This window comes from Nicotiana sylvestris, chromosome 11 (genome assembly GCF_000393655.2).
Source record: "Nicotiana sylvestris chromosome 11, ASM39365v2, whole genome shotgun sequence".
NCBI classification, from domain to species: Eukaryota; Viridiplantae; Streptophyta; class Magnoliopsida; order Solanales; family Solanaceae; genus Nicotiana; species Nicotiana sylvestris.
Window position 1 is genome coordinate 112723599 of NC_091067.1, and position 12633 is coordinate 112736231.

Below are 12633 nucleotides of genomic sequence, written 5' to 3' on the forward strand. Positions count from 1 at the left end.
TAGTTTGAGCTTCCTTAGATCGACCCATTCGAACAAGACCTGCAAATTCCCTATCAAATGAAGATGGCATTCCCTTATCATGTTGTTTGATAACTCCTATTGCCTCTTTGATTTTGAGCAACTCTTTATCTATTTGAGCATTCTTGACGTTCATATTAGTCAAGCCCTCCATCAATTTCTGCAATTGATCCTGAATTTCAGTGAATTTTCCTTCCATGTTGTCAACAGGTTTATCTTGATTCTCATCTCTACCAATGTTAATGCCAAGGAACTATTGTTCTGATACCAAATGATGCAGTTGAAAACTGAATCTAGGAGAATCTAAGAGCTAAGCTCGATGATAGAAGAAGCTAAGCCAGGGCAGTGCCGAGAAAATAGCTCAGAGAATTTAGAAGAGAGAAGAGAATGATTATTATTATTCTGGAAAAAAAAAATGAATCTCAATATATGAATTACAATGTATATAAAGGAACGGATCAGACGCAAGTAAATCACTAAAATGAAATCTCTTCCACTAATTCTAACTGACTATGTAACTAATACTGGCTTTGCCTAACTAACTCTGTCACATCAACTTTATTCGTAACTAACTTTTGCCACGTCAACTGCCAACTCAGCTCTCCTCTATGTCTTGCAACACCGAAGTATGGAAATAGTGTCTAATTTCCTGGAGATCTATCACTAGGAAATTCACTATCCTTCGTTCCAATAATATGTTGTTTTAATCGTGACAAATTGGATATAAGACTCAAAGGATAGTTGAAATTTTACAACCTTTTACAATAAAATTATTCTCTTATATTTGTTTCTGTGATTATAGCTATTTAGTTTTCATACATTGCAATTCGTTGTGAACAAATGACTTTCATATAAATTGTTGAACTGTTCTAACATATTAATAATGAGTCGGCCACCATTGCAAGGAGAAGTATTATAATGTTAGGTAGCAAATTCCCGGTTGCAATTAAATTATTCTCTGTTATTCTTTATAGATCCAAAGACAACTAATAATTTTAGGATTTTAATATACAGATGTAAATTATTCGTGTATATCTAAAAGTCAATTTGCCGGCATCTTATTTATAACAAATACCTTACTGCTGATCATTGAATTATCTTGACCAACTATATCAACTCTTTACTCGATTAATATGAATTGATTATTTTTATTCTTTCAAGAAAAAAATAGGAAAAAAACATCAAGACTTGGATGGATTATGTAAGAATTATTTTAATTTTAACGTTTAGTTAATTGGGGATTGGGCACAACAAGAAGGAGCTCCGCTTTTTTCCCTAACGCATGCTAAAGCAGAGTAGACTGATCGGACGACATGCGCATCATAAAAATAGAATGGATTTCACATCGATAGAAAGGAAGTCCTTGTCTTTCTATGTACCGATAGTAGCATCAGCCTCATTGCCCGGTATGACTTAATAATTAAGACCTCATAAATATTCATAAACAAACACAGTAACGTTGAATCAAATAAATAAGTATATGCTAAAAAATTTAGAATTAAAATTTTTGAGTATACTGCAAAAACTTAATAAGCACCATAACAGTAAAATAGTAAACAAAAAATATATCTTTTCTTAAACAGCACGAACAAAAGTACATGAAATTTCTATTTTATGACTCAACATTTTTTGCTTATGAGATACAAACAGGACCTAAATGAAGAACTCTTCAAAATTTTAGAATTAAAAAAAATGACGTACAAATAATCAAACTAATTCAGCTTTGGTAACAAAATTCTTTTATCAAAGAGAAGATGAATTTGATTCTGGCACCACTAAGTTACAAGGTTCATAAAAATGATTAGCAGCCTATGTACAAGAAATTTTTATTTCTTGCCAATATGTAGAGAATACAGATTCTTCATTCATCACTTAATGTGCTAATTCACAAATGAATTGGTCTAAACAATTAAATAGAACAAATTATCTACCTCTCCCCTTGTGTTATTGTACTATTGAACAAAGTTCCTCAAAAACCATTCTCATATCAGGCCTTTCATCAGCTGGCAAAATACACTTCAGAGCAACCTGAAGCATGCTATCAAGAATCGCATGCACGCCTTCGTTGCTCTCTTTTCCCAATAAAAACGGATCAAAACACTCGATTGAACGGTTTTTGATGGCGAATAATCTCACCCATTCTGTTAAATCCAGCACTTCTGAATTTCCAGGAACAATTTCTGCAGAACTTCTTCCAGTCAACAGTTCCAACAAGATAACCCCGAATGCATAAACATCACTTTTCAACGATGGACAAGGTTTACTTGTACTTGCAAATTCAGGAGGCCGATAACCAAGTGCTCCGGCATTTAGTACTTGTTCTGCTGTTCCAGCTGATGTCATTAACCGATGAAGACTATAATCAGTAAGGAGGGCATTCACGTTAGACGTTTCTATTAGTACATTTGTGGATTTCAGGTTGCCATGAGGTATGGCACTTTCATGGTGAAGGTAGTTTAGACAACGAGCTACATCTACAGTGACCTTGAGCCGCTCCTCAAGAGACAATGGTTGTAGCTTATAGGAGTCTGCATCTGCATACATCCAAATATGTGTTAAATGTGTGTGACCATCTCATCATTCAAAACTAGAAAGCAAAGTACAGTGTATGCAAAACACATGCCTCTAACTTCTTTAGTAAAACTGGATCATGATATTAGCCTCACACAAAAATCAGAAAAGCTAAACAAATCGATGTGGGTGCTATGAGAAAAGGGGAGACCCACCTTTACCAAGAAGATAGAGAGCTAAACATGGTGCACTGGTGTAATTCGATATGAGAAGCCTCTCGTGCTCTTTGGGACCCCAGTAGTAACCCTGAAGAGAAACTAAATTTGGATGCCTAATACTCCCCAGTTTCTTAGCTTCTCTAGCAAATTCCTTTTTGCCTTTTACTATCCCTTCCTTGAGCCATTTGACAGCAAATTCTTGGCCTGAACCAAGTGTAGCTTTATACAATGTTCCGTGACAACTTCTGCCTACAGCTTCTGCAGGAGCACATGATAATTGTTCCGCAGTGAACTTCAAGGAGTTATCTAATAGATGCAAATCTCCAGCCAGTTTATCAGGGGAAGAAACCCTGAGAGAGTTGGGGCTTTTGGATTGATCTTGAACCTTAGAAGGTGATAGATTGGCAGATGACATAACAGATATAGAAGAAGATATCGGCTCATTTTGAACTGTTGACACTGGCATCCCTTGATCGCTTGTGCCATGCCCGCTTTCTATATCGGATAAAGACAAACCTGTGGAAATGAAAAGGCGTTAGTATCAGTTGATCTGACCAAATGCAAGTCTTATTAGGGGAAGAATAGTGTCATACCTTTTTTACCCTTAGTTACTTTGGTATTGTCCTTTCCACCATCTCGTAGATGGGCCTTGCGGTAGATTACTAATGTCAACAAAGCTATGACAGATACACTACAGACCAGACCAGCAATAAGGGCAGCCCTGATGGTGGATTTCATGCGAGGGCCATGACTTCTCAAGTTCAAAGTGGAATCTCCCTCTGACGGAGCTTCGACCTGCTTTGACAGTACAAGTAAGGGATTCCCCGGATGGAACGAGGAGATGGGAAACCTCCATAAATTTTTCGGAACCGTTCCAGAAAGATTGTTATTAGATACATTGAAATATTCCAATTTGTCAGAGAGGTCATTAGGAAGGACACCTTCAAAATCATTATTAGAGATATCCAGATATACCATGTCCGGGAACTTGTCCAGTCCCGGAGGCAAAAGACCAGATAATTCATTATGTGAAAGATCTAGAGAAATCAAGCTTAAGTTCTCTGAGTTGAATGCCACTATAGGTAAACTGCCAGTAAATTTGTTGAAAGACACGTTAATATCAGTCAATCTGCTAGAGTTGAAAAGGCTGGGAAGGAGAGTACCACCAAGTTGGTTAATGCTAAGATCAATCATTTTCAGTTCGGGGTATGTACCTAAAATAGCTGGTAATACACCTTCAAGTGAGTTGTTTGAAATCTTTAACGAAGTAAGCCTCAAGAACTGGGAAGTTTGGTTGGGAAAGGTTCCCGTCAAACTGTTTGAGCTTAACACAATAACTTCAGCGTAATTTCCCCAACCTTGGATCCGGGAAACTTTTCCAGTTAGCAGATTGTTGCTCAGGTCTATGATGGCACAACGCCCAACCTTTACAGGCAAGGGGCCTGACAGCTGGTTGTAGGATAAATTTAGAAGCTTGAGATTCACAGCACTTATACCTGCGATGGGACCTGTCAAAATAGCAAACGGTTTCATGAAATAGCTTGGAAAAGGAAGTAGCTGGGTCTAGGCCAAAACAACAAGAACAACATACCCAGTATAGTCCTACAAATAGGGTCTGGGGAGGGTAATATGTACGCAGACCTTAGACCTTACCCCAACCTGTGAAGGTAGAGAGGCTATTTCCGGAGACTCTCGGCTCAAGTCTAGGCCAATGGTACAAAAAACTTAAATTTAAAAAATTGTAAAAATAAAGACATACGTCATTGACCTAGAAGTTGTTCTAGAGCTTCCCTAAAATAAGTAAGGCTTACAATGCACTCGAACCCCGTCTTTGAAAGAAAATGATCCATAATACCCTACTGGTGATTTTGTCGTGAAGAAAAGAATAAGAAGAATATCTTTATGCACCTTGTTTGTAATGTTTTTGAGAAAGGTAATAGTTATGCAGCTTGTTTATAATGCAGCAAGCATTTCCTTATAAGTCTGGAACAAACCACTAACTAAAATGCAAGTTTATATTAATAGTTGCTTTAGACCTTGAGTATAAGTAAAAATATCCCTAAGCTAGGGAAGGATTAGGAACGATGTGTATGACAATTATATGTAAGCTAAAAAAGAAAGAGAGAATCAAATAATTGCATTTGATTGCAAGCAAATCTAGCATGCTTTCCCGCTGATAGGAATCAAAGAATTTTGTTCATTTGTCATCAAACTGACAACCTCAGATCATAAGAAACAGTATTAATAGATTTGGTGAAGTGTGCTTCGTTCGTAGTAGTAAACAGATCATAAGACACAGTATAAATAGATTAGGTGAAGTGTGCTTCGTTCGTAGTAGTAATTAACCATAGATTACTTACATTGACTTCAAACAAGCAAATTAACTAAAGAAGAAGGGCTCAACACACCTGCAAGCCGATTCTGGCTCAGGTCCAACTCTGATAAGATCATGGAGCTTTCCTCCAGAAGAGCTTCAGGTAGTGATCCAGACAACTGATTGTTCCCGAGCCTAAGAATTCGAAGAGAAACTACAAAATTGAAGGATGGAATAGTACCAGTAAGCTGATTGTCACTTGCATCAAACACATCTAAGCTATCAAAGTATGGCATTCCATCATGAGGAAAGAGCTCTCCAGCCAGTTTATTATAACTAATGTTCAAGTATCGAATCGACGAGACGAAGCTCGAATTTCCTACTTGCAGGTCTAGTGATCCAATAAACTTGTTGCTACTGAGATCGACATACTCTACATCGCCCAATGAGGCCAACAACAGCATTATATTACTTGAGAAGGCATTAGAGTGCAAATCCAGATACTTCAATTTCTCAAGACTAGCAAAACCAGACGGAACCATCCCGTCGAGGCTGTTTATAGAAAGATTAAGAGACACCAAGTTCTTCAAACTAGTCAGCTCAGAGGGTATAGAGCCACTAAACAGGTTCTTGGAAAGATCCAAGTATTCCAATGAAACAATCAAACCAACTTCCTTAGTAATTATCCCACTCAACTGGTTATTTGCAACTGACAAATTTTGCAGAAATTTTAGGCCAGCAATAGCTGCAAAATCTAAAGCTCCAACTAAACCAACATCATTTAGTTCAATTGAAGTGACATGGCCATCACTGCAACTGATTCCATACCAATTTTGGGGGCATCCATTTGGTCCTAATGACTTAGAATCCCATGAAGAAAGGACTTTACCTAAAGGGTCTTTTAGAACTCCCTTCTTAAGCCCCAAAAGAACATCCAAATCTAAGCTTCCTTTAACTAACTCAACTAAAAATAGCAGCACCAAACAAATGGCAGACTGCATTCCTCCTCTTTATTTTCCTCCCAATGAAAAACCAGTGTGAGATGGGAGAGAGTTATATACAATACTGAACTAAGAAGAGGAAAACAGCATTTTGACAAGCTAAATAAGAAGCCAGAATGGGACAAGAAAGTAGACAAGAAACAGGAAGTAGGAAAAGCTGAGGAAAGCTGAAATGCTATGATTGGACAATCATTTCAAGAATTCCAAAAATTCAATTAGCAAATCCTTAATACAGCAGCAATTATTATCACTAATAATTACATAAGTGAAATAAGATAGTATAATCCTAGGGTAAACACTAACCACAAGAATCATTAAAGTCCAATAAAGAGAGTAGATCAGTTGAACAGTGTGGTGAACTTCCAAGAACCTATAATATTCAATAGGTTTAACACAAAAATGTCCAAATGCAAGTTGCCACATTAAATTCACTCACCAATAAGGCAATAACCAAAACATCAAAATCAAAGTAGGAGACCCTACATTCCCTATATCAAAAGCAAGTCAAAAGGGGTTTTATTTAGTCAAATGAACATTGACAAAACAATGAGAGGACCCCAGAAACACAATTTGCTCATACTAATGAGCTGTTGCTAAGAATGAAGAAATTGTAAAGCACAAAAAATCTCCCATCTAGTAACAATTTTGAGTCTTTTGACCAAAACTTTTAAGAATGATACTACAGAGTGGTGCAGTAATGGAATGTCCTGTGAACAGGAAAGATGAAAAGGACACAACTTTAAAAGAAAAAAATACAAACTTTAATGTAGCAAAAGCTATGTGCTTTGAGAGAAAAAAAAACAGATCAGAGCAAAAGGGGTTAGGTGAATGAAAAAGATACAACAAACAAAGACACTATTTCTTTTTGTTCCAAATCTAATCTTCACATTTTGTATAAAGAATTGGTGGGTTGGGAAGAGAGTGTTTAGGGAAGTGTAACAGTGCAAATAAAGATGAGCTGTAGAAGTTTTTGATTTCATTCTTTTTTACAATATCAAGACAAGAAGAGAGAGTCGGAAAAAACAGTAGTAATATATTAAAATTATAAAATAAAAAAATAAAAAATTGTGGTCCCAAAGCAAGAAGTGCAGAGGCCATGGGAGGGTGGATGGGGTCAGTGGTCAGTTACTGCAAAAAAGTCCATTTAAGTATTGTGGAAGATGACAAGTTTTGATCTAATGGGGTTACCTTGATTCCCTAAGAATGTCAATTTTTCTTACACTATTTGTTTCACTTTCATTGTCCCTACTCTCGGTCTGGTATAGAGATGGAAAAAACAAAAGAACCAGCGGTTTATGACTGTTATTACATAAGTTTTGGAAGTTACTGTGTGGTTTTTCCTGAGGAGGTTTTTTACTTGTGTGAAATTCTTTTCTTAGCATTTTTGGAGAGAGTATCGGCTGAAATCAATATTTGTAAATTCTCTGAAAGTGTATCATGTGACTAGATGCATGTGTCCTTAAGATTATATGTGTGGCTGTGTTACCAACTATTTGCGCAAGGGAGTATTGTTTGATCAAAAAGTATAAAGCCCTTTTTGTCGAACTAATTGTTAGTAATATAGAAGTTAAATCTTAGCCAAATATAATTAATTCCAGATCCAAATATATAAAGTGCGAAAATAGAAGAAAAATAAGAGCGTGTAATATTTCTTAATGTAATAATTATTCATCAAACATGAGGGATGAGCTTACATCTATGACAGATTTGCGTAGGAACTGTTGATGACGAAAAGATTCCTCTTGTTGACTCTCCCATGGTAGCTATCTGGAATCCACCCCCCACCCTCTCGGTTTAGCTCCCTTATATATATCAACAACTTTTCCCTTTACCCAATGGTCTTTGACCAACGTACTTTCTTATAACTGTACCCTCTATCATTCGCTCGATCATTACGTTTGTTCTGTGATGTAAGCTTTCCGATGATTTGACCCCAGCGACAGCCGACATGCTCTTTGTTATCTCGCCTCGTGAGCACGAATATGGCTTGGTCGACCCCTTATCGTTCCTCTTAAGAGAGACCACCCTATGGTCAGATTTTGACTCATACAGTTAGTCTCTCCGTCCGTCGAGGTCGTCTCTTGGTGGGCTCAACGAACAAACTTTGTTGATTTAAAAGTCAGGAGAAATATGATCGTTACGCGTTGAATGAGACCCTTAGGTCGAGGTGGTGACGCGATGCTTCAATGGTACCATCGGACCGTTACGTCAGTTCAGAGTTGAACTGTTGTATCGGTTTGAGACATCATGAACACGTATTGTGCATCATTGTGGCACACGTTCCCCAGGCACCGTATCATTTCTCGTGCCCTATCAGTTTTTGATTGGCGGCTCTTTGGTTTCCCGCTGGGGACATTTATGTTCCTATAAATAGGGAAAACCACCATTTGATTGTTACGCTTATCGATTCATCTGAGGAATTTCGCAAGCCTCCACCTTCTTCACTATTTCATACTTCTGATTTCATACTTCTGCTCCTGTTAGAATTAGACTCTACAATCCTCTCTTTCCCTTCATCATACTTGTTTATTCCGATCAATTCAAATAGATGGCTGGTACTTCTTCCCAGCTGACAAGTTCGTCGAAGCTCCGGTGCCGGAAAATGACGCACCTCCTCTTGGAGAGGGGGTGGAGGCGACGGAAGATGAGGGAGTTCCAACAGCGCCTGAGATACTGCCCCGTCTGGGAAAATTATGGACTGACTTCAACAGGCCTGCCGGAAAAGAACCGGATCCTGCACCCTCTACCATGGATGAAACGACGCTTCCGGCGCTAAAGACCAAGTGGGGAATTCCAAACCATATCGAGATAGTATCGGCAATGGGGACGAACATTGTACATTTGGACCGCCCAAGGTACTGCGCCTTCTACGCGTACCCTTTTGTTGTTGGGTATACGATTCCTCTCCCCTCCCTAGTGACAGACTTCTGTCGCTTCTATGAAGTGTGCCCGGCTCAACTTTCTCCGTACGTGTAAAACTCTTCTACATGTTGCTCAAGTACGCGGAGCTCGCCGGTCGAGAGGTCATTTTGGGGAACATGCTTAATATTTTTGCCCCTCAACTTATTCGAGGCACGATGATCCACATGCACCATCGAGGAACAAAGAGTTTGGTGGTGAAGATGGACGATAAGGCTAATAGCCGTTTTTGGGAAATCTATTTTTACGTGCGGACTGAGCACCTTGTGGCGGACTCGGCAGGGTTCCCTGAGACGTGGAACTTCGCACGTAAGGTTTCCTCTATTTTACTTTGTGATTCCTCTTGAGGCAGTGGCCGGCCGTTCTTCTTTAGGTGGCATTGCTGATTTGTTTTCACTTTCGCAGCCGAGAGACTGCCTCCCCTTCCAGTTAACGATATCTGTGAGTGGGTAAACACCATTCTTCCCCATACAGTGGGGGTCTGCGAGTGGGCGTCCTTCTACGAGAGATACAGGCGTAAGCCTCTCACTGGTGAGTCAGCCCATTGCCGTTCCTTTGTTTCTTGCCTTGTAGTTTGATCTCATCGTTATATGGTCATTTTTCTTCGTTGATAGGGAGAGTGCGAAGGACGAAGGCTCCTCCGCTCGCGTTCCATCAACCAGCACCTCCTACTCGGCCAACGCCAAGGTCTGTTACCCGGCCCACATCGAGAACTCAATCTGCACCCGCGGTCGGGGTCGTGCGTGTGGAAGTTACTCCTCAACCTGAGACTCGGCTTCTGCCGTCCGCTCAACGGGCGAATCTTCCCGTGCTGATAGCGGAGAGTGCTCGTCGAAGAGACGACGAGTGGAGTTAGAAGCAGCTCCTCCAGCTGAAGCATCTTCGGGGGTGACCCTCTCTTGGCGACGTCTAAAATTGGCAGTGGTGCTAACCTGGTCATAGAGGCAAACTCGGTGGCAGAGGCTCCGACCGTTGTGAGCGATCAACAGGCTATTGTGATGGACAAACAGAGTCCCGAAGTTGTTGTTGCCATTTTGGGCGGCCCTTCGTCATCCGAACTGAATCGCATTTCTTATTCCTCCATAGAGAAGGGAAAGGGTGTCGTCATTGATGATTACGAGTCTGACTCCGACCTCGATCCTGATATTTTTAGGATGTTCGAGAAGGGCTTTATCGTACTGTGGTAAGAGCAGGAGGCCCTTCCCGAATACTTGAGATTCCATCGGATCTCAATCTCCTGCGAGACACGAAGGGTCTGGTGCCACAGTTCGACGTTCTATGCTTTGTCGCAGAGTGTGAGGCTCTTCGGGATGTCAGTGACATCGAATTATCGCATGAAGTGGCCACGATGGGTCTGAGGGTAAGTTTCTTCTCTTTGTTTTTTATTCCTCCCCCTTTTTTTGCGGCCTTGGCCTTCACCGACTTTTTTCTTTGCTTTTAGTCCTACATGCTGGAGATTGAGGGTGCTCGCAGGGCCGAGACTCCGGCCAAGACTTTTCTGAGGATTCTGGAAAAGTATCGGTGCTATCGCAACAAATGCCGCGAGATGCATGAGCTGCTCAAGGCGAGCACTAGCAATAAATCTCTTGGGGAGGAGTTGGAGAAAAAGGATCAAGAGATGATGCAGTCCATTCGCAGGTGTAGTGAGCTCGAGGAGCTACTTCATGCAAAGGACAAAGAACTTGAGTTGGCAAAGGGGTTTGCTGCAGAGTGTGAGCATCTTCAGGCGAAGGTGCTGTCGTTGCAATCCGAGCTTGATCAAAATGCAGCCAGAGTTGGAGAATGCCGAGTTGGAGAGAAAAGTGTTCGAGTTGGAGAATGCTGAGAATGCTCGGGCATCGGCTTCCGCAAGGGTGGCAACATTGGAGGACACTATCTGTGTCCTTCAATCCGAGAAGGAATTCTAGAGGGCAACGACCACGCTAAGGGAGGCGAGTCTCGAAGATTGCATTGGCGAAATCGATCGGGAAGCTCCAAACTTGGGAGATCGGGTCGCTATCCTCGAGGCTGAAAAGGCACAATTGTTGGCCCAAGTTGGATCTGCCTCTACCGATGTTCCTCGCCACTTTCATGAGCTTTGGGTTCATGTCGAGGCCTAACGAGATGTATACAAAAGTTTGTGGGAGGCGGACAATGTTTCTGAGGCTGCTTATGAAGGAGCCCGGGTGAAGGCACGAGAGGCTCGGGTCAACTGCAGGTACGACCCTACGGCACCGGAGGCCGGCGAGGACGCTAATCTTGAGGAGGAGTTTCTTGAAGACAATGATGGGGAGAATAGCGGTGATGACGCTGAGTGAAAAGTTGTTGCTGCTTTAGTATATGTATTATTATTATTTTTTGTAGTTCATTTTCGTCTCTTTTTCTTTGGGCCTGTTTTGGCCTTGTGTAAGGTGTGGTTGTTGCGCATGTATATATAAATAAAAGAGTTGTTTCGCTCTTGTACATCCTTTGATTTTCTTTCCCTTCTCCTTTCTTGTTACATCTTTTTATTTTGGCATAGACCTTTGGATTTTTGTATGGCGAGTCCCTGATTTTTCAATTTGGGAATCTGACCTTGGCCGGATCGAGTAGGGTCTCGTCGTGTGAGTCTGAATGGAGCCGCTTCAGACTTGCACATTCGGACAAGACTTTTAATTTTTCGCTTTAGGCGGAATCATCTTTGATTCAAATGAGGTTGAATTCGGATTTGCCATTTAGGACGAAGTCAGTTTCGACTTGAACATTCGAGTGGGATTTGAGTTTAGACTTGCCGATTTAGGCGAAGTCAACTTTTTCATATGTATTCAAGTGGGGGTAGGACTTGGAATCTAGAGCGAAGTCAAGTTTTGACTTATTTGAACAAGTTCGAAAGGAAATGAAAAATAAATTATTTTTATTTAACAGTGGTCGGTGGCCGTAAAGGTGTTACTTCGAGAGGTCGATATAGTAACCCATTCGATTCGGCGATCGTCATTGGCTGCAAGGGCATCATTTCAAACTAGGGTCGAAATGTTAACCCGTTATAATTCGAGCGAAGTCAAATTCTTCTTTTGGCAATGACCTTTGGTCGTAGGGGTGTCATTTCGAACTAAGGTCGAAATGTTAACCCGTTGTAATTCGAGCGAGGTCAAATTTTTCTTTTAGCAATGACATTTGGCTGTAAGGGGTGTCATTTCGAACTAAGGTCGAAATGTTAACCCGTTGTAATTCGAGAGAGTTCGGATTTTTCTTTTGGCGATGGCCTTTGTCCGTAGGGGTGTTATTTCGAACTAAGGTCGAAATGTTAACCCGCTGTAATTCGAGCGAGGTCGAATTCTTCTTTTGAAGATGGCCTTTGGCCGTAGGGGTGTTGTTTCGAACTAAGGTCGAAGTGTTAACCCGTTGTAATTCGAGCGAGATCGAATTCTTCTTTTGACAATGGCCTTTGGTCGTAGGGGTATTATTCGAACTAAGGTCGAAATGTTAACCTGTTGTAATTCGAGCGAGGTCGAATTCTTCTTTTGACGATGGCTTTTGGCCGTAGGGGTGTTATTTTGAACTAAGGTCGAAATCTTAACCCGTTGTTTCATTGTCAAATTTTGGAGAATTTCATAGGTCACCGTACTATTTGTGCATACGTCGGAGTGAATCCTGGCGTACTTGGTTTTGTTGTTACTGGTGAATATTGGATGTT

The 12633-nt window shown here is 40.7% G+C and overlaps 1 protein-coding gene across 1 annotated transcript; it reads right to left on the minus strand.

The window, feature by feature from the left end:
• Window positions 1-1740: 1740 nt before the first annotated feature.
• Window positions 1741-7292, minus strand: LOC104224408 (LRR receptor-like serine/threonine-protein kinase GHR1). The gene is made up of 4 exons (XM_009776042.2): window positions 5156-7292; window positions 3341-4255; window positions 2745-3263; window positions 1741-2552 (listed from the first exon to the last, which is right to left on the minus strand). The coding sequence occupies exons 1-4, from the start codon at window positions 6060-6062 to the stop codon at window positions 1963-1965; spliced, it is 2931 nt and encodes a 976-aa protein (XP_009774344.1). The 5' UTR covers window positions 6063-7292; the 3' UTR covers window positions 1741-1962.
• Window positions 7293-12633: the final 5341 nt, after the last annotated feature.